Here is a 21204-nt window from a genome sequence, read left to right on the forward strand (position 1 = left end):
AAAAAAATGGAGATCTTCATTGTTCCTGCAGAGATCCATCCCCTGCCCCTCCCCCCGCCCCGCTGTACACTCAAACTGCGTATTAACATTAATTTTCATCATTACTGAGAAAAAATCCAGTTATGATTTTGGTGCATGAACAGTTATCGAACATAACCTCGAACAGCCGAATTTTTCTCAAATTGTTCGTGTTCGCCGACCGGCTCGAACACCGCCCAAAACAGCTCGAATTTGAGATTGGCGAACAGTTCGAGTAGAACAACGCTCATCTCTAGTCCTGAACAGCTACAAAACCCTGAAGAGGAACAAGAAGACCATCGACCCGTAGAGGAAAGGGAAGATATGGTTAGTACTGTGCTCGGAGACTTCCCTCGGTCCTGGACTCAAGTCAATGGTGCAGTTGTGGTACCCGTCCTCACGTTCCTCCAACCAGCATCCCAAGTGCCTACGGAGCAACAGGTAGAGCTAGAAGAGCAGCCGGTCTAGGAGGCAGAAGACTCCACACAAGCAGAACAGGAGGATCAACCCTCTGCTTATAGTGAGCCTGCCGTACCCCTAGTGAGCCAAAGAGCCGGTAGACAGCTGCCCAGTTTACCCTTAACAGCTCCTACACCCTGTAGTTCAGGGCTAGACAGTCAGCTCCGTAGGTCCACTAGGGCCACTAGAGGCCAGTTACCCGCACGTTGGAGGATCTAAGTGTTTAAGTTATTTTATTAATGATTGTCTGTTATTGTTGCTTGTGTATAATTTTGTGTTTCTAATTATTTACAGGAGTCTTTGGTGGATTTACCGGGAATCCTTTGTGTATAGTTGGAGCGTAACCCAGGATGGACTAAAGACTGTTAAGGACTCGGGGCAGGACAGACCCCTACCTGGTTACGTCTCCCTGTTTTGGTGAAATGGACACCTTGCTTTGCTTCAAAAACTGCACCCAGTTGCGGACACGCCGTGACCATCTTTATATGTTTTTCTTATTGTACTATTATTATTGTTTATACCTTGTTATGTTTTTCTAAAAATATGTTTAGTCCCGGAGTACTAAATTTCACTAGGGGGGAATGTGGCACCCCAGGGGTCTGGTTTCCACAGTAACAGCAATGTTATGTCTGAGAGCAGGTGGGAGGTCTCTTGGTCAGGGATCCTGTGCATGCCACACCTCCTGCCCAGTCCTGGGAGGGGAAGGACTTCCCCTATATAAACCTAGGGCTGAGGCAGGGTTAGGAGTAGAGAAGAAGTAGAGACAGAGAAGAGAAGCAGATATAGGAAAGAACATCAGGAGCTCTGTGGGAGCAGTACTACAAGGAGTCAGGGGCTGGCAGCTGCAGAGCTCGCCCTGACTGAGAAGTTATCACCGGACCCGGAGTCCGAGGCTGTGGGGACTAACTCCTATCCAGCAGCAGAAACCGACCGGCAGGGGATTGCAGGTCCTCTGGCCCAGAAACCCAAAGACACGGTCACACGCGTGGGACCAGCACCGCCGTCGTGGAGCGGAAGCTACTAGAAGGCCCCGAGTCACCGGCCATACGGGTGAGCACCACACGGTACACTCAGGGACGTGGGCTACTTATACCCGCTTCTAGCAAGGTAGCCAGAAGAGTATCGTTAGTTTGGGAGGCCTACAACTCCGCCTGGCCAGGGGAGATCCCATCCGCTCAAGGACTGACCAGGCCCCAATCGCTAGCCAGTACTCCGGGAGGGTCTATCGTTGTCACCAGTAAAGACCCTGAACTACACCGTACCGTCTCTGAGTGGTTCCTGCTACCCCCATCATCCACGTCGGCTGCCCTGAGGCCATACCCCTCCCGTTGGGGGTTATACTATCACGCTGCACAATCCTACCACCGGCCTCAGCGGTCTGCCCTGCAGCAGCAGCTCCTTAGCTGTACTCAACGGGTGGCGTAGTCGTCCAACATCTACCGCTAATACAGCGCCACTTAGTCTGACTCCCTGGGCACGGACCGGATCACCGCCACGAGACTACAACCCTCAAGAGATCCGGCTCCGGGTAAGCTCCCGCATGCGCAACGCAGCGCGACACAGGCCCAGGGGCGCGTCACTAGGAGTTACTTTCATGGATGGATTATAGCATTAAAGGGGTTGTCCTATTTATGACATTGTCTCATCATTGGAGAAGGTATTTATCATACATTTATAGCTAATCCTGTGAATATGTGTCACGCAAGGTGTAGGAAAGACTTAGTGCAGCACAAAGGAAAGAGTTTTTTTTTTTTTACAATCTTTTTCCCCCTTTTCCCCTTCCTTTTTTACTGACTATTAGTGTTGAGCCACCCCCGTAGTGTTCGAGTTCGGTTCGGTTCGTCGAACACCCGTGTGTTCGCCGAACTGTTCGTCGAACACCTTCGAACACCGTTAAAACCAATGGCAGGCAAACAAAAACACATAGAAACACATAGAAAACACCTTCAAAGGTGTCCAAAAGCTGACAAACTGCTCAGAAGACACAACTAACACATGGAAAAGTGACAAGTACATATAGTCATGCGAAAAGAAAAGAGGTGGAGGAGTAAAAGGAGGGGGAGACACAGATATAGGCATGTCATGCCCTTCTAAAATCCAAAAAGTGAGAAGCCGAGACGGCCAGTCCGCTCCTGCCCGTGCCACCTCCGTGTCGCCGGGTTTGTGCCAGAGCCGCGGTGAACCCTGACGGCCAGCCCCCCTCTCCCAATACTGGTGCCTGTCCGCTGGTGGGTCGAGAGAGCCCCCCTGTGGTGGAGGCAGCTCTAAGCTTTTTAATTTAAATTGTCCCTCTAATTTGAATGAATACACTTTAAATCCATTTACAAGGATCTATTGGAGGGCAAGTCTCATGCCAGCAGCCGCGTAATTCCAGCTCCAGTAGCGTCCACTAAAGCTGCTGCAGTTAAAAAGCTTTTATAAGGATCGAGCTCGGCTGTCCACCGCAAGGCATCCTAGTGCCAGTCCCAGCCCCTATGCCTTGGGGTGCCTCCTGATGCTCTTCACTAAGTATCCCGTGGTCCCGAAGCATTTCCTTTGAAAAAATTAAGTGTCCAAACTACAGGTGGTGTAGCTTGCTTAACAGCCGGGATAATCCGCTGACTAGCAGACACTGCTACTAGGCACAAAGTATTTCCTGGGCTAGATGCAGTTAAAAATTTGTAAGTAGATACTCTCGTTGGATGCTGAGAAAGCATTCCATAGAGTCTCCTGGCACGCCATATATGATTCTCTTAAAAAGCTTGGGGTAGGGGTCTAGGGGACCCTTTTATAGCCAAAATCACGGCCCTGTATCACAATACGTCACCTAGGCTGAAGATAAATGGAACTGTAGCACCGAGGGCTCGGTTGCTACAGACGTATTGCACCTCACCCAGAGGTGTGATATCTCACTCTCAGATAAGGATGGAGTGTGGATCAGGACCCGACACCTGCATGCATTACACCACATTGCCGTGGGGCAGGGCGACCAATATGCCCCTGAGATGGGCACGACAGTCCCTGTCCCTGGCTGGAGTGGGGGGAGGGAACACTGAGGAAGGGGAACCCTGCAGTGCAGGAGCAGGGAGGAAGCAGTTCCTGGGTGCATTGAGAAGGGAGTATAAAAGGTGGGCACCATCTTAGTTCAGTGCAGAGAAGTCTGAGCAGAAGTGGCAGGGAGCAGGGGCTCTGCATGAGCTCTGCTCCGGAGGCGGGCCTAGTAACAGAGGCCCAGGCCTGCAAGAGGGAGAAGGAAGGAAGAGGAGCGGAGAAGGCTCCAGGAACGAGGAATGAAGGGATCCCAGGGGTGCGGACGGGCGAGTCGCCACCGCACGCCCGAATCCACCTGCGTGGAGGGGTCAGGCCAAAGGGGGAGACCGGTCCCCGAACTAGTGGAGGCAGGAAACGACCCTCAGCTAGAAACCGGAGGCTCTGACATTTTATGTGGCGCAGCCCCTTGCTCCACCCGCTAGGAAGGCACCACATAGGGTCAGGGAAACTGGCGCCAAGTTTACCAAGAGGAGGCCCGAGGCAGCCGGACAGAAGTGTTGGTAAGAAAGGCCAGACAAAGGACACACAAAGGGGGTCCTGTGAAGCACTCCAAAGTTATCTGGGAGTTGTCTGAGCCCCTCACCTGGTGAGCACAGAACGACGTGGGCAGCCGTTACCTGCAGACGTGGTCTGGATAATAAGAACTGTGAGTAAAGGCCCTGAACTGCATCACTGACTCCGTGTCGTTACTGCTGCTGCCCTGCACCATCACCCCCATCCTCCGCATACACTGCCCTGAGGCTATACTCCTCCCGTGGGGAGTTATGCTACGCTCTGCTGCACCCACAACACCAGCCTTAGCGGTCTGCCCTGTAGCGGCGGTTCACTCTGACCGCAATCCACGGGTGGCGTAGTCGGACATTTAAACATCAAAACCACATAAATAGTTCCGCCACTGGTTTGACTGCCCTGAGCCACGGAACCGGATCGCCGCCACGAAGACTACAACCACCAGCATCCACCAAAAAGGGTCCGGCTCCGGGTGTCCCAAGGCCCAGGGGATGCGTCAGAACATTTTCATCACCTTTCACAATCACCAATGGGACAAGGCAGGGATGTCCTCTGTCCCCTCTCTTATACATCCTAGTGACGGAGCACCTGCTCTCATCAATTCGCCATAACCCCAATATTAGGTGGATTGAGGTGGGAGGCACCGAGTACAAGTGCTCTCTATTTGCTGATGATGTCCTAGTATATATCACTCAATCACATATATCCATCCCTGCTGTTATGGCTGAAATAGATCACTTTGTTACATGGTAAAATTTTAAAATCAATGCAGCGAAGTCTGAGGCCCTCGATGTCTCCCTCCCTAAATCCATATAGGATTCCATCCAGTCCAACTTTCCCTTTGCCTGGCCCTCACAGGGTATCAAATACTTAGGAATTCCTATTCATAGAGACCTCTCCCATCTATGTTATCTTAATTTTGGGCCCTTTATTGAACAATTCCATACAGACCACGGTTGGCAAGTTAGAACTGTAAGATTCACTACGTGAACCACTGGTGTTTTGTGGAAAAGCACATGTACACCGCGTTCCAAATTATTATGCAAAAAGTGTTTAGGAGTGATAAGGGAAGAATTTGTTTGTTTGTCAGTTAAACTCATTGATGGTGATGTGTGTCAGGGCTCTTTATATCACTGTAAGCAATTGCAGACACCTGTGCTAATTAGTTTGGCAGGTGTGTCCAATGAAAGGCAAGACTACTTAAGAAGGCTCTCTCACATTATTAAGCAGCCTACATTTTCTGCCAAAATGGGAAAGAAAAAGGATGTGTCGGCTGCTGAGAAGCAACAAATTGTGGAGTGTTTAGGTCAAGGCATGACTACAATCAACATTGTGCGATGATCAGGATGAAGTGTCTTGGCAATCAAGAAGTATGTAGCTGATTCACAGTACACACGTGTGCGTGCTGATAAGGGCAAATTGAGGACTCTTTCCTACAGGCAATTACGTCAGGTTGAAAGAGCAGCGGCAAAAAAGCCTTGTCATAGCAGCAGACAAGTTTTTGAAGCTGCTTGTGCCTCCAACGTCCCCCGAACAACAAGATGCAGGGTCCTTCAGAGGTTTGCAGCTGTGCATACGCCATCCTGTCGACCTCCTCTATCCACTTCACACAAGCAGAAACGGCTCCAGTGGGCCAAACATTACATGAAGACTGATTTCAAAACTGTTTTGTTCACGGATGAGTGCCGTGCAGCGCTCGATGGTCCAGATGAATGGAGTGGAGGATGGCTGGTTGATGGACACCCCACGCAAACACGGCTACAGCGCCAACAAGGAGGAGGTGGAGTAATGTTTTGGGCTGGAATCATGGGGAGAGAGATTGTCGGCCCCTTTAGGATCCCTGAAGGCGCTAAAGATGAACTCCATAATGTATGTGGATTTTCTCAAACAGCACTTCCTGCCATGGTTCAAGAAGAAGAACCGTGTATTTCACAGCAAGATCATTCTTCTGCATGATAATGCACCATCTCATGCTGCACATAAAACATCTGCATCTCTGGCTGATATGGGCATAAAAGAGGACAAACTTATGGTGTGACCCCCATGCTCCCCTGACCTCTACCCCATTCAGAACCTTTGGAGCATCATTAAAAGGAGTGTCTATGATGGCGGGAGGCAGTTCACATCTAAGCAACAGCTCTGGGAGGGTATTCTGTCCTCATGCAAAACAATTGAAGCAGAAACCATCCAAAACCTGACAAATTCAATGGACGAGAGAGTTCAGAAGCTCCTTTCGAACAAGGGGTCCTATGTGAAAATGTAACATCACCTAGAATAAAGTTTTGAGTTGAAAACTGTTTGATTTCAGTTTCTAACAACCTGCTAATGCTTATAATTTCAAAAATGACCATTTTTTTGGTCTTTATTAAAATGAAAAGGTTGATCGAAAAGTTTGGGGGATCTAAGAGTGTGGCAACCCAGTAGTCATGATTACTTCGAATTCTGACAATATGAGGGTCATGCTGCAGGTAGTGCAGCAAGAAGGCACTTATGTGTCTTGCGCATCTCGGAGCCCCAAAATTATTTTCCGGGCTAGATGCAGCTAAAAATTATTTTTAATTTTAAATCTGGTGAAGCTTATTATAGATGGCCTAATAGGATCAGTGCTGCACACTGCTACAAAGCCCAAATTATTTTCCAGTCAAGATACAGATAAACATGATTAGTAATTTGAAAGCTTAAAACGGTTGGTAGGGTGATTTTAACCAATCATCAAGCTTTTACTCTCCCCAGGATGACACAGGGGTAGAAAAGTCGTTTCGGATCCATGATTTGTTCATCTTTATGAACGTGAGTCTGTCTACATTATCAGTGGAGAGCCGCGTGCGCTTATCTGTCAGCACACCACCAGCAGCGCTGAACACACGTTCAGACAGAACGCTGGCTGCGGGGCATGACAAGATCTCCAAGGCGTAAGTGGCTAGCTCCGGCCATTTATCCAGATTGGAAGCCCAAAAAGAGCAAGGGTCCAGTGACACAGTCGTGGCTTCAATGTTTACTTGGAGATACTCCTGTACCATCGTCTCTAGGCGTTGACTATGTGTCAGACTTCTTGTCTCCTGTGGCCTTGCAAAGGATGGGCTAAAAAAGTGGTGAAATGATTCCGCAAAATTGATGTTACCAGCAGATACTGTGGTTCTGTTACGGTTTGAGTGCTGAACACTTGACGGTCCCACGGTTGGCAAGTTGGAACTGTGAGATTCACTACGTGCACCACTGGTATTTTGTGGAAAAGCACATGTAAGATTCTGCAACAGTCTCTGCTGATACTCCTGCATGCGTGCATCCCTTTCTATGGCAGGAATAATTTCTGCAAATTTACTTTTGTACCGGGGATCTAACAGTGTGGCAACCCAGTAGTCAGGATTATTTCTAATTCTCACAATTCGAGGGTCATGTTGCAGGTAGTGCAGCAAGAAGGCACTCATGTGTGTTGCGCATCCAGGAGCACCAAGTCCCTGTTGTGTTGGTGGCGAGGTAACAATCATGCTTCCTTCCTCTGTCCTCTCCCCCCAACCTCGCACAACAGAAATGTGATCAAGGTCTCCCTCATCTGATGAGTCTTCCATCAGTTCGTCCTCCACTTCTTCCTGGGCTCAGGCACCTTCCTCACTAGTTTGGCTGCTACCATGCGCCCTGGTAAAATCATCTCCCCCACCCTCACATGCCTGCCGCCCTGGTGCTGCCGACCGTCTGGACCTTGCAGATGTTAGCCCTTCCGCATACAACTCCTCCTCCTCTACTTCCTCCACCTCCTCTTGTGCCACCACCTGACTCCGAATTCTGTTTAACATGTGCTCCAGCATGTAAATCACCGGAATAGTCATGCTGATAATGGCATCGTCAGCACTAAACATCTTCGTCGCCATTTCAAAACTGTGCAGAAGGGTGCATAGGTCCCTGATCTGAGACCACTCCTCCAGCGTGATTTGCCCCACCTCTGAATCTCGTTGGCCCAGGCTATACGTCAGAACGTATTGCACCAGGGCTTGTCGGTGCTGCCACAGTCGCTGCAACATGTGCAGAGTTGAATTCCACCGGGTAGGCACATCGCATTTTAGCCGGTGAAGTGGCAGGCCCAACGACTTCTGTAGAGATGTAAGTCGCTGAGCTGCGGGATGCGAACGGCGGAAGTGAGCACACAGCGACCGTGCCCTCTGCAGAAGGCCATCTAGTCTGGGATAGTGGGCTAAAAATTGCTGGACAACCAGGTTCAACACGTGAGCCATACAAGGCACGTGTGTGACATTGCCCCGGCGAAGGGCCGCACCCAGGTTTGCAGCATTGTCGCACACGGCCTTCCCTGGTTTCAGGTCCAGTGGAGACAACCATTCATGAAATTGGTTCTCCAGAGCTGACCACAACTCCTCAGCTGTGTGACTCACATTTCCCAGACATTTCAATGTAAAAACCGCCTGATGACGTTGAGCCCTACTGCCAGCATAGTAAGGAGGTGTGCAGGATCCCTTCTGCGCAGTTAGAAAGCTTGTGGCATGACCAGACAGGCTTTGGGTGCAGGTGGAAGACCGAGAGGAGGTTGAGGAGGCAGAAGCAGTGGAGGAAAAATGACATAAAGAGGATTGACGCACAACTCGTGGGGACGGCAAGACTTGGACAGCAGCCCCTTGTCCTGCTGTCACCATAGTTACCCAGTGCCCAGTCAGCGACATGTAACGCCCCTGTCCATGCCTACTCGTCCAAGTGTCTGTGGTGAAATGCACCCTGTCACACACAGAGTTTCTCAAAGAAGCGGTGATGTTGTGTGCGACATGCTGGTGGAGCGCAGGCACACCTTTCTTTGAGAAGTAGTGCCGACTGGGCATCTGGTACTGGGGCACTGTGACGGACATAAGGTCTCGAAAATCCTCTGTGTCCACCAGGCGGAAAGGCAGCATTTCTGTAGCCAAGAGCTTGCAGATGGTGAAATTCAACCTCTTAGCTTTCTCATGGCTAGGAGGAAATGGTCTTTTACTTGTCCACATCTGAGGGACCGAGGGCTGGCTATTGTGCTTAGACGGGGTTGATAAGGGTGTCCCCGGCAAACTGCCGGTCTGTGAGGAAGATGCAGGCGGACATGTTAGGTTGCCTTGATCCAAAGGTGGTGCTATCGATGTCGGACAGCGCTCAAGACCAGCTGGTGTTACCACCTCCAAAGAAAATGATGACCTGCCAATCACGCTGGCTGTTGCGGGTAAAGAGGTGGCAGGTCTGCGCCCCAAAACAGGTGTGACTGCTGTCCCCCCAGTCACAGAGGATGAAGAGGCCGCGGATGCACAAGATATGGCAGACGGTGGTTGGCCCGGCCGGCTAGACCGCATTGTAGCACACTGAGCTTCCCACTGCAACTTATGCTTCATGTCCATGTGCCGGTTCATGCATGAAGTACTCAAACTATGTATTTTTTGGCCTCTACTTAGCTTTTGCTGACAAATGTTACAGATAACACGAGTTGGGTCATCTTTATCGATCTGAAAAAATGCCCAGGCTATGCAAGGCTTAGCACCCATGCGACCTGAAGAGCCACCACGACTTGTGGTGAGAGGCAGAGTTGTGTTTGAGGATGCAGTTGTTGACGTGCTTCCAGTACTACGTCTCTGTCCAGGAAGGCGCAACCTGACCTCGTCGTCACTAGCATCTTCCTCCACCTCCTCTGCTGACCTCATCTCTTGGCTGACTGTGGGTTGACAGTAAGTGGGATCTCCGACCTCATCATCATCACCCTGTGCGCTATCACACCCGTCGTCCTCAGAGCCAACCTGTTCCTGCCCTGACAAAAAACTAAAGTTGTCGCTCCAATCAGGTATTTGAGTCTTATCATCGTCTTCCTCATTGTCTCCACCAACAGGAGTTACAGTTTGGGAATGAGGGTCTACATTATGGTCAGAACCTTCTGCGTCTGGTCCTGGATCCGACTCATAAAGATTCTGGGCATCAGTGCAGATCATTTCCTCGTCTGGATTCACAGAAGCGCTGGAGTCGACCTCTGATTCCCAGGCTATAGTATGAGTAAACAGCTCTGCAGACTCAACCATCTGTTCTACCTCATACTCAGACGGGCAGCTGGAGATTTGGGAGCTGTGAGGAAGCAAGTGCGATTTGGGTGACACCTTTGAGGACTGGAGTATTTGTGATGTTGAAGTTGATGTGGAGGAGAGCCCACTTAAAGGAGCACTTGATATCCGTTGAAGCACCTGCTGTTTTTGTGCCTCATCTGGAATTTGTAGCGATTGGCGTGGCCGTAAGAAAGGGATCTTATCACATTGTCCGCTAAAAGAAGTAGACATTTTAGTTTGGCTGGAAGATGGTCTTTCTTCTGCACCTACCCCCAGGACACAACCTTTTTTCCCCTTCCCAACACGCCTATTCCCCTTTCCACCAGCAGCAGGCCTTTTTCCACTCATTTTGGTGGTTAACTAATTCACAACTCTGGAGTTGTTTGCACAAAAAAACAATGGATGGTAACCGAGCAGAGCTGAGTGGCCAAACTGTGGTATTAGGCCAAAACTATTGGCTGGGTTAGATGCAGAAAAAAATTATTTTTAATTTGCAACCTGATGGAGGTCAGTATAGATGGACTAATAGACCAAGTCCCACACACCGCTAGAAGCCCAAATATTTTTTCAGAGCTAGATGCAGAAAATTTTTTTATTCAATTTGCAACCTGATGGAGGTCAGTATAGATGGACTAATAGACCAAGTCCCACACACTGCTAGAAGCCCAAATATTTTTTCAGAGCTAGACGCAGAAAAAAATTATTTTTAATTTGCAACCTGATGGAGGTCAGTATAGATGGACTAATAGACCAAGTCCCACACACCGCTAGAAGCCCAAATATTTTTTCAGAGCTAGATGCAGAAAAAAATTATTTTTAATTTGCAACCTGATGGAGGTCAGTATAGATGGACTAATAGACCAAGTCCCACACACCGCCAGAAGCCCAAATATTTTTTCAGAGCTAGATGCAGAAAAAATTATATTCAATTTGCAACCTGCTGGAGGTCAGTATAGAAGGACTAATAGAACAAGTCCCACACACTGCTAGAAGCCCAAATATTTTTTCAGAGCTAAATGAAGAAAAAAATTATTTTTAATTTGCAACCTGATGGAGGTCAGTATAGATGGACTAATAGACCAAGTCCCACACACTGCTAGAAGCCCAAATATTTTTTCAGAGCTAGATGCAGAAAAAAATTATATTCAGTTTGCAACCTGATGGAGGTCAGTATAGATGGACTAATAGAATGATGCTATGCCCAAAAGATTTTACTTCACTAGGTGCAGTAAAAAAATTGGTATTCTATACACAGGTGGTATATCTTGCAACACAGATAGGCTACTCCACTGACTAACACACTCTGCAATAGGCCAAAAAGGATTAGCTTTGCTAGATTCAGCCAAATGCTGTGAAAAAAACTTGCACAGCACTGGCACAGACCTGCCTGGCAAAAACTGATAGGAACTGATGTAACCTAGTCCTGAAAAGGACTCCAATTACAATTAGTCTTTACTCCCACAATCTATCTATTTAAGAGCACAGACCTGCCTGATAAAAGTCGTAGGAAATGCTGTAACCTAGTCCTTAAAAGGACTGCAATCACAACTATTCCCTACTCCCAAGCTATCTGTATATTTGTGCGAAAATTGGCTTGAAATTAACAAGGTATAGCGCACACAGCAACAGCGGTGCCGTCTAACACGCAGCTGCAGCAGTGAGAAAATGGTGGCGACGGGGAAAATGGCTTGGTCTTATAGGGCAAGGACATGTGACATACACTGCCAATCACACATGCCCTTGCTTGTGTGAAAAAAAGCACTTCGCTCCGTGTGTGCGCTGCTGATAGGCTGACAGATTGCACCTCCCCACTGCAAATGCGGGAAAGAGAAAAAAAAATGGAGATCTTCATTGTTCCTGCAGAGATCCATCCCCTGCACCTCCCCCCGCCCCGCTGTGCACTCAAACTGCGTATTAACATTAATTTTCATCATTACTGAGAAAAAATCCAGTTATGATTTTGGTGCACGAACAGTTATCGAACATAACCTCGAACAGCCGAATTTTTCTCAAATTGTTCGTGTTCGCCGACCGGCTCGAACACCGCCCAAAACAGCTCGAATTTGAGATTGGCGAACAGTTCGAGTAGAACAACGCTCATCTCTACTGACTAATTGGTGGTGTCCACCTTTGTGAATATTGTCCTATCTAATCGGACTTTATTTATTACAAAGGAAAGAGGGAAAAGAAGCCCAGACTCTAGGGAAAGGGGGAAGTGGAGACCTCCTAGGCTGATAGAATATCACCTCTCCCCTAACATCCCTATATTGGTTCTTCACCAATCGCTGCACACGTACCTCGCCCTGTCTTTCCCTGGTGTTTGTCCCTGGCTAGGGAAGGAAGGGGATGAGCGCTAGTTTATCCCCACTGAACACTAAAGACAACAAGTGAGGACAAACAAGGGAAAATTGCTTAACTTTAGACGACTCCAGACAAGTACGCACATGTCCTCTAGCACTCAAGCCTTCATAACGAGTAATGAATATCGCCGGCACCTCCCTCTAACACACAGCAGGTATTTATACACCCAGGCTAGGGTGTTAATTAGCCAGAGGAAGGTAGCCGCTGGGTCCTAGAGACAGCCTCTAAGAAGGTGTCTGTAATGCCAAACGTAGAGATCTCCTGCAACCAACTGCAAGGCTACTGTCTGTCACTTCTGCCACACCCGTGACAATATGACATAAATTGGAAATCTAATAATAGAGGCAAAGGATATCATCTACTTACAAGCCTGCAACACCTTTTCATCACTATGTGCTACACATTCTTTTTTTTGTATATATTATTTATTTTGGAATGTTATGTGTCACACATTCTAATGTTGTCCCTGTAAAGTAGCATCCAAGCATTTATTTTGTATTACCTACCACCCTCTGACATAGTTATTATGTGCACAGTGCATTTATTAAAATACTTAGTCATTGCTGATTTATTTTCTTTGCAGCGTCATTCTGGTTTTCTTCTCCACCATTTGCTTCTGACTAATAGCTCTTGCAGTGTCTTTTGTGAAGACCGGAAGATATTTTCTCAAAGTAATTCTAATTCTACATCTTTGATGACAGAATTATAGACTTGCCTTAAGAGAGTTACAATATCCTCCATGTAAATGTCACGGGTGTATCAGGTTTGACAGAGAGTCATTCTTGATACGGTTGTAGAAGGTCACTGCATTTGGCATTGCAGACACCTTCATCATCCTTTCATCATCCCTCCCTCTCTAGGACCCAGCGGTGATCTCCACCTTCTGCTGCTAATTAACACACCCTTGCTGGATCTTTAAATACCATCAGTTTCTCCAGAAAATCGCTGGTGATAGAATTAATTCCTCTGTTCAGGTCTGGAGTTCTAGCAGTCGGCTAGATTATTCTTGGAGTTCCTTTGTGGATTGTAATCATGAATTCTCTGGTGCCTTCTCAAAGCTAAGTGTATCCCCTTGTCTGTTTGCCTTGTTGTCTTTAGTTGCAGTGGGGCTGACTCATGCTCACCCCTTCCCCTTCCTACCTAGGGCCTAGCTCTAGGGAAAGCCAGGGCTAAGGTATCCTGCTCAGCGATAGGTGAGGAACCTACTTAGGGACAATAGGGGAGTCAGGGTGTTGTTAGATCTGCTTAGGGGTCTCCACTCACCCTTTCCCTAGTTGCTGGGCTTCCCCCCTTTTTCCGTCGTCATACGCTGGGTCCTTCCCATACCTAGCATGACAGTAAATAGGGTCTATCAGCATGTTCACTATGTTTCGACCTGCTCAGAGATCTTTATCTGGCACATGACCAGTGAGCAACCCTGAATGATACTTTGACTTACTGTGCACCATTTTAGGATGTTTACATCTAACTTCGAGAAATCGCAAGCTACCCAGTACTAAAGATTCATTGTAATGATTCAGAGTAGAGATGAGTGAATTTTGCAAAAAATGATTTGCCGAATTGGAACCTTGGCTGGGACATTCCATTTATGTCTAATTTATTCTAGTTTTAAAGGCTTCAAAGAGTGAAGACAGAATAGAAGATTGGTGCCGTAGAGAGGAAAGAAGCCAGAAGAGGACCAGGTGGGAAGCTGATGCTCCAGGAAAAGTGAAAGGGGAGGAGAGTATAATTATTTTTTATTTTTTTAACCCCTTCCTGGTACTAAAAAGAAACAAGCAAAATTTCAGCGAGAAGGCCACCATTTTGCTTCATTTGAGAGAATCGAATTGCAAAATATTGGGTTCTGCCATATCCAAATATTTTGTGAAATTGAAAGCAAATTCAATTCACCTTAGTCATCTCTAATTAGGAGATATCTCTAGGGCCCCATTTACTCTGTTTGTTTGAGGCCTTTAAATGTAAGCCAATCAGCAGTCGTTTAATGGCTTTTTTAGACTGTCTGTCCACACTTTAACATGATTATTCTGTGAGCATTGATCATCATTATTCTCAGCAGCACATGTTTACACGGGAAGATGTGCTGCCAAGAATTATGATTTTTAAGTAACCTCATTTTGGGGTGGTTTTGCTTGTTTGTTGGGTTATTACTAGCCTGTTTAGAAAGGACAATAATTGAAAAATGAACATTTCCAGGCTCACTCATTTCACATTTATCAACCTCTGTAAATGGGATCTAATAAAGGGGCTGTCCAGTTTTGATATATTGACAGTTTTTATCCTTTTTATATAGGAATCTCTGATTCATATTTTGGATGAGGTTGAGAATATAAATGTTTACATGGGATGAAGTGATGTGAGAATAGATTAAAGTAAATCTAGAGTCTGTTTGATGTGTCCTATGCATGTGGGTTTATATTTGGTTAGGAAATAGAGCAATCAAATGGTAGTGCTGCTCTATTACCCATTAAAGTGGGGATGCCATGTATCTGTAGAGAGATGGACAAGAAAAACTAATTAACTGTAAGCAAACACCACCCTCTGCTGGAACAAACTGAAAATGAAAGTGAAACAAAGAATTGTGTTAGCAGGAACCAAATGTTGTGTTGCATGTTGGCAGGGGGAGATACTTAGTGGCTGGTCCTGATCATGTGACCCAGAGAGTTTCCTGGGTATAAAGGCCCTGTGTGCCAGATTGCAGGGGCTTTTTGGCGCCAAAATAGCACAGGGTGCGGATGTGCACCAGAGGACATGCTGCAACCAGAGAGTTTTGGTGCCAGGCTGCAGAGTGGAGCAGACGTGCTGCAGATGGACAGAAGAGCCCAGCGCGACAGGCCCCAGCTGCAGGGCTGTGCTGCACCAGAGTTGGACATCACCTGAGAGGCTCCGCACTCCTCACAGAAGCCCCCCTGAGCCCTGCACATGTTGGACAGAGTCAGGACCTACACCCCATACTGAGTAAGTTCCCGGGATCCGACGACGCCTGTCAAGAGCCGAGGTCGGGATCCCCTTCCCCCAACCGTGAGAGACTGTCATCGACGGTCAAGCCGAGAAGAGCTGAGAGAGGACTGCGACAGGATCAGCGGAGGAACCGCGCAAGTGAACAGAGCCGTCACTTACAACTCTTACCTACGGTACAGGGGACAGTTGGGATTAGGATTTCAGGTTGAGTGGGGGCGGTTTGGTGCATGGGAGGCTAAACGGGGTCTGATAGACTTTATCTGGAAGAGATTTTTGGCCTAGTGGGAAGCCAGTGACTCCCACTAGGGCCATATAAAGAGAAAGAGAACTCACGTGGTGTCTCCCACGACTGGGTGAATCACGCTGTTGCAAAGAACTGTACTGTTATTCACTGAAATATTTCTCATTGCTATTTCAAGTTGCTGTTTATTACCCTTGCTACTAACCCCCTTTGTAGAATAGTTGAATAAAGTGGTTATATCAATTCCTGACTGTGCTCGTCTTGTGTCTCTGTGCGTTGCATTCCGGCACCTGCATTACATATCCACTGTCCTACAGAACGTAAATGATGAGCGAATCTGCCAAAATTCTAAGATGACAGTTTGCTCAAATTTGGCAAAGAAATTTAACTTAAATCAAATGATCTTTATCATTTTCTGGATTATCTCCATACCCCAGAACACAGAGAGTAAAAAAAAAAAAAATAACACTCACCTCGCCGCTCACTGGTCCCACCACCGTTTCCTCTGCAGTTCTCTATTACGCCTGCCTCTTCTTTCCTTTGGCGCACAACTTCCTTTTTCTGGGACTCTTTGCTTTGCACCGGGGCTTCCGACTCCCAAGTAGGCCTCTTATGTCACGACGCATTAACTGAAGTCTCTATATGCATCACCAGACGCGCTTTCTGAGCATCACGTTGAGACATCTGATGCCTACTTGAATCTGGAAGCCCCTATGTTGATCTCTTCAAGATGCTTAAAGAGGACATCTTGCGCTGGACAAGTAAGCAGCGAGTAGAGTACCAATTTTTTTTTACAACAAATCAGCAAAATATCAGTCATTTTCCGATGACACATTCCCCTTAAAGAAAACCAAAACTTTATAATATTTAAATTTTCTTAATTCTAGTCTACAGTTGCTAGTCAGGTGTTACCCCTTTGCACCAGTAGTAACCAAATATTATATGTCTAATTTTTATAGTTATAGCAATGTCGCCAACATAGACAGTGATTATCCATTAGCGAAATGACCAGGAATGAAACAGAGTTACACAATTGGCCAAAAGAAAATCAAGTAAAGATTGTTGTTAATTGTTTACATATATACTGTATATACTGTACATATATATATATATATATATGTATACTGTATATATATACAGTACAGACCAAAAGTTTGGACACACCTTCTCATTTAAAGATTTTTCTGTATTTTCATGACTATGAAAATTGTACATTCACACTGAAGGCATCAAAACTATGAATTAACACATGTGGAATTATATACCTAACAAAAAAGTGTGAAACAACTGAAAATATGTCTTATATTCTAGGTTCTTCAAAGTAGCCACCTTTTGCTTTGACGACTGTTTTGCACACTGTTGGCATTCTCTTGATGAGCTTCAAGAGGTAGTCACCAGAAATGGTCTTCCAACTATCTTGAAGGAGTTCCCGGAGATGCTTAGCACTTGTTGGCCCTTTTGCCTTCACTCTGTGGTCCAGCACACCCCAAACCATCTCGATTGGGTTCAGGTCTGGTGACTGTGGAGGCCAGGTCATCTGGCGTAGCACCCCATCACTCTCCTTCTTGGTCAAATAGCCCTTACACAGCCTGGAGGTGTGTTTGGGGTCATTGTCCTGTTGAAAAATAAATGATGGTCCAACTAAACGCAAACCGGATGGAATAGCATGCCGCTGCAAGATTCTGTGGTAGCCATGCTGGTTCAGTATGCCTTCAATTTTGAATAAATCCCCAACAGTGTCACCAGCAAAGCACCCCCACACCATCACACCTCCTCCTCCATGCTTCACGGTGGGAACCAGGCATGTAGAGTCCATCCGTTCACCTTTTCTGCGTCGCACAAAGACACGGTGGTTGGAACAAAAGATCTCAAATTTGGACTCCTCAGACCAAAGCACAGATTTCCACTGGTCTAATGTCCATTCCTTGTGTTCTTTAGCCCAAACAAGTGTCTTCTGCTTGTTGCCTGTCCTTAGCAGTGGTTTCCTAGCAGCTATTTTACCATGAAGGCCTGCTGCACAAAGTCTCCTCTTAACAGTTGTTGAAGAGATGTGTCTGCTGCTAGAACTCTGTGTGGCATTGACCTGGTCTCTAATCTGAGCTGCTGTTAACCTGCGATTTCTGAGGCTGGTGACTCGGATAAACTTATCCTCAGAAGCAAAGGTGACTCTTGGTCTTCCTTTCCTGGGGCGGTCCTCATGTGAGCCAGTTTCTTTGTAGTGCTTGATGTTTTTTGCAACTGCACTTGGGGACACTTTCAAAGTTTTCCCAATTTTTCGCACTGACCGACCTTCATTTCTTAAAGTAATGATGGCCACTCGTTTTTCTTTACTTAGAATTTGTATTATGGCAAGAAAAAAGCAGCTAACATTCTATTCAATAGGACTATCAGCTGTGTATCCACCTGACTTCTGCACAACACAACTGATGGTCCCAACCCCATTTATAAGGCAAGAAATCCCACTTATTAAACCTGACAGGGCACACCTGTGAAGTGAAAACCATTTCCGGTGACTACCTCTTGAAGCTCATCAAGAGAATGCCAAGAGTGTGCAAAGCAGTCATCAAAGCAAAAGGTGGCTACTTTGAAGAACCTAGAATATAAGACATATTTTCAGTTGTTTCACACTTTTTTGTTAAGTATATAATTCCACATGTGGTAATTCATAGTTTTGATGCTTTCAGTGTGAATGTACAATTTTCATAGTCATGAAAATACAGAAAAATCTTTAAATGAGAAGGTGTGTCCAAACTTTTGGTCTGTACTGTATATATAAATATATATATGGGTATATATATATACAGTACAGACCAAAAGTTTGGACACACCTTCTCATTTAAAGATTTTTCTGTATTTTCATGACTTTGAAAATTGTACATTCACACTGAAGGCATCAAAACTATGAATTAACACATGTGGAATTATATACTTAACAAAAAAGTGTGAAACAACTGAAAATATGTCTTATATTCTAGGTTCTTCAAAGTAGCCACCTTTTGCTTTGATGACTGCTTTGCACACTCTGGGCATTCTCTTGATGAGCTTCAAGAGGTAGTCACCGGAAATGGTCTTCACTTCACAGGTGTGCCCTGTCAGGTTTAATAAGTGGGATTTCTTGCCTTATAAATGGGGTTGGGACCATCAGTTGTGTTGTGCAGAAATCTGGTGGATACACAGTTGACAGTCCTACTGAATAGACTGTTAGAATTTGTATTATGGCAAGAAAAAAGCAGCTAAGTAAAGAAAAATGAGTGGCCATTATTACTTTAAGAAATGAAGGTCAGTCAGTCTGAAAAATTGGCCAAACTTTGAAAGTGTCCCCAAGTGCAGTTGCAAAAACCATCAGGTGCTACAAAGAAACAGGCTCACATGAGGACCGCCCCAGGAAAGGAAGACCAAGAGTCACCTCTGCTTCTGAGGATAAGTTTATCTGAGTCACCAGCCTCAGAAATCGCAGGTTAACAGCAGCTCAGATTAGAGACCAGGTCAATGCCACACAGAGTTCTAGCAGCAGACACATCTCTACAACAACTGTTAAAAGGAGACTTTGTGCAGCAGGCCTTCATAGTAAAATAGCTGCTAGGAAACCACTGCTAAGGACAGGCAACAAGCAGAAGCGACTTGTTTGAGCTAAAGAACACAAGGAATGAACATTAGACCAGTGGAAATCTGTGCTTTGGTCTGATGAGTCCAAATTTGAGATCTTTGGTTCCAACCACCGTGTCTTTGTGCCATGCAGAAAAGATGAACAGATGGACTCTACATGCCTGGTTCGCACCGTGAAGCATGGAGGAGGAGGTGTGATGGTGTGGGGGTGCTTTTCTGGTGACACTGTTGGGGATTTATTCAAAATTGAAGGCATACTGAACCAGCATGGCTACCACAGCATCTTGCAGCGGCATGCTATTCCATCCGGTTTGCGTTTAGTTGGACCATCATTTATTTTTAAACAGGACAATGACCACAAACACACCTCCAGGCTGTGTAAGGGCTATTTGACCAAGAAAGAGAGTGATGGGGTGCTACGCCAGATGACCTGGCCTTCACAGTCACACAGTCACCAGACCTGAACCCAATCGAGATGGTTTGGGGTGAGCAGGACCGCAGAGTGAAGGCAATAGGGCCAACAAGTGCTAAGCATCTCTGGGAACTCCTTCAAGATTGTTGGAAGACCATTTCCGGTGACTACCTCTTGAAGCTCATCAAGAGAATGCCAAGAGTGTGCAAAGCAGTCATCAAAGCAAAAGGTGGCTACTTTGAAGACCCTAGAATATAAGACATATTTTCAGTTGTTTCACACTTTTTTGTTAAGTATATAATTCCACATGTGTTAATTCATAGTTTTGATGCCTTCAGTGTGAATGTACAATTTTCATAGTCATGAAAATACAGAAAAATCTTCAAATGAGAAGGTGTGTCCAAACTTTTGGTCTATACTATATATATATATATATATATATATATATATATATATATATATATATATATAATTATTTTTTTATTATTAGCTTTTTTCATTGTTTTCAAATTAAATTCAATTTTTGGGGAAATTGAATATATATAAAACCACAAATGTGATATCAACAGAATTCATGCCGGACGGTGCTCTTAGACATTGACAAACCTCAGCATCTACATTTATATACATCAAATTGTGATAGGATTACACACCAACGCATTCAGCTCTGCCATGTCTAAAGTATATACATCACAATATACACAAAACAATATAAAACATATATATACTGTAATAATAATAATTTAATCTTGTGCACTGTATATGAGAGCCCTGTATTTTACAGGAGACAGTACAGAGAGGTAATCTGCAAAAGATCATCATCTTACCTGCTTCGGAAACCATATTGCTGAGGACAGGCACTACGAGCAGTAAGAGAAGCATGCTCATGGTAGACGCTGCATGTCAGGGTTCTTCTGCTCAGGGTCTGCAGTGTTAATACTTCACTTGAGCAAATAAACCTACTTTCAGTTGTGCCATGGACTGGTTCCTATTTTCACACTGCAGTCTCACATTTCCTGTTTGTAGTTGCAAGTTACAATAGCAACGTATATAGATATAACCTATATGTATTAGATGAAAATACCTATAACGCAAGGAAGCCAGTGAGAGTAGGATAGAAAAACCCACAATGGACTAGCATGCAAAGAAAAAGAGAACACTAACCTGAAAGAGATACACAAAAAAGTAGGCATGTTAAAATAAAAAAAATACTTTGTTAATAAACAATTTAACATCCAAAATGTTACAAAAAAAGACAAAAGGACGCAAGGTTAAAAATACCTTATAAAAGGGAAGAGGAAGAGTAAGATGAAATAATATTCATCTGTTCCTAACAAAGCAGATACATGTAAAAAAAAATTACTAATATAGAAGGGTAACAGCTAGAGATGAGTGAATTGACTTTGAGTTGAATTTCATGAAATTCGTATGCCCTGGCATATGCCCACACACATATATTCTGCTACTCCAGTATTCCATAGCTAAACTGTATTTCTGCTGGGTACCCTGTCTGTTTAAACGTGTTTCTGCTCCCAAAGAAGGGACAATTTTTTCAC

General features: G+C 45.6%; 1 protein-coding gene across 1 annotated transcript in view; it reads right to left on the reverse strand.

Moving 5' to 3' along the window:
- LOC141253094 (cell surface glycoprotein CD200 receptor 1-A-like) overlaps positions 1 to 20648 on the reverse strand; it is a 181151-nt gene extending 160503 nt beyond the window's left edge. The window contains exon 1 of the mRNA XM_073670853.1: positions 20476 to 20648. Within this exon, the coding sequence (XP_073526954.1) occupies positions 20476 to 20536 (61 nt within the window). The 5' untranslated portion in view covers positions 20537 to 20648. The remainder of the gene's footprint in view (positions 1 to 20475) is intronic.
- Between the last annotated feature and the right edge of the window lie 556 nt (positions 20649 to 21204).

This window comes from Phyllobates terribilis, unplaced genomic scaffold (genome assembly GCF_046119375.1).
Source record: "Phyllobates terribilis strain yellow unplaced genomic scaffold, ASM4611937v1 Scaffold_2__4_contigs__length_985480577, whole genome shotgun sequence".
NCBI lineage: Eukaryota > Metazoa > Chordata > Amphibia > Anura > Dendrobatidae > Phyllobates > Phyllobates terribilis.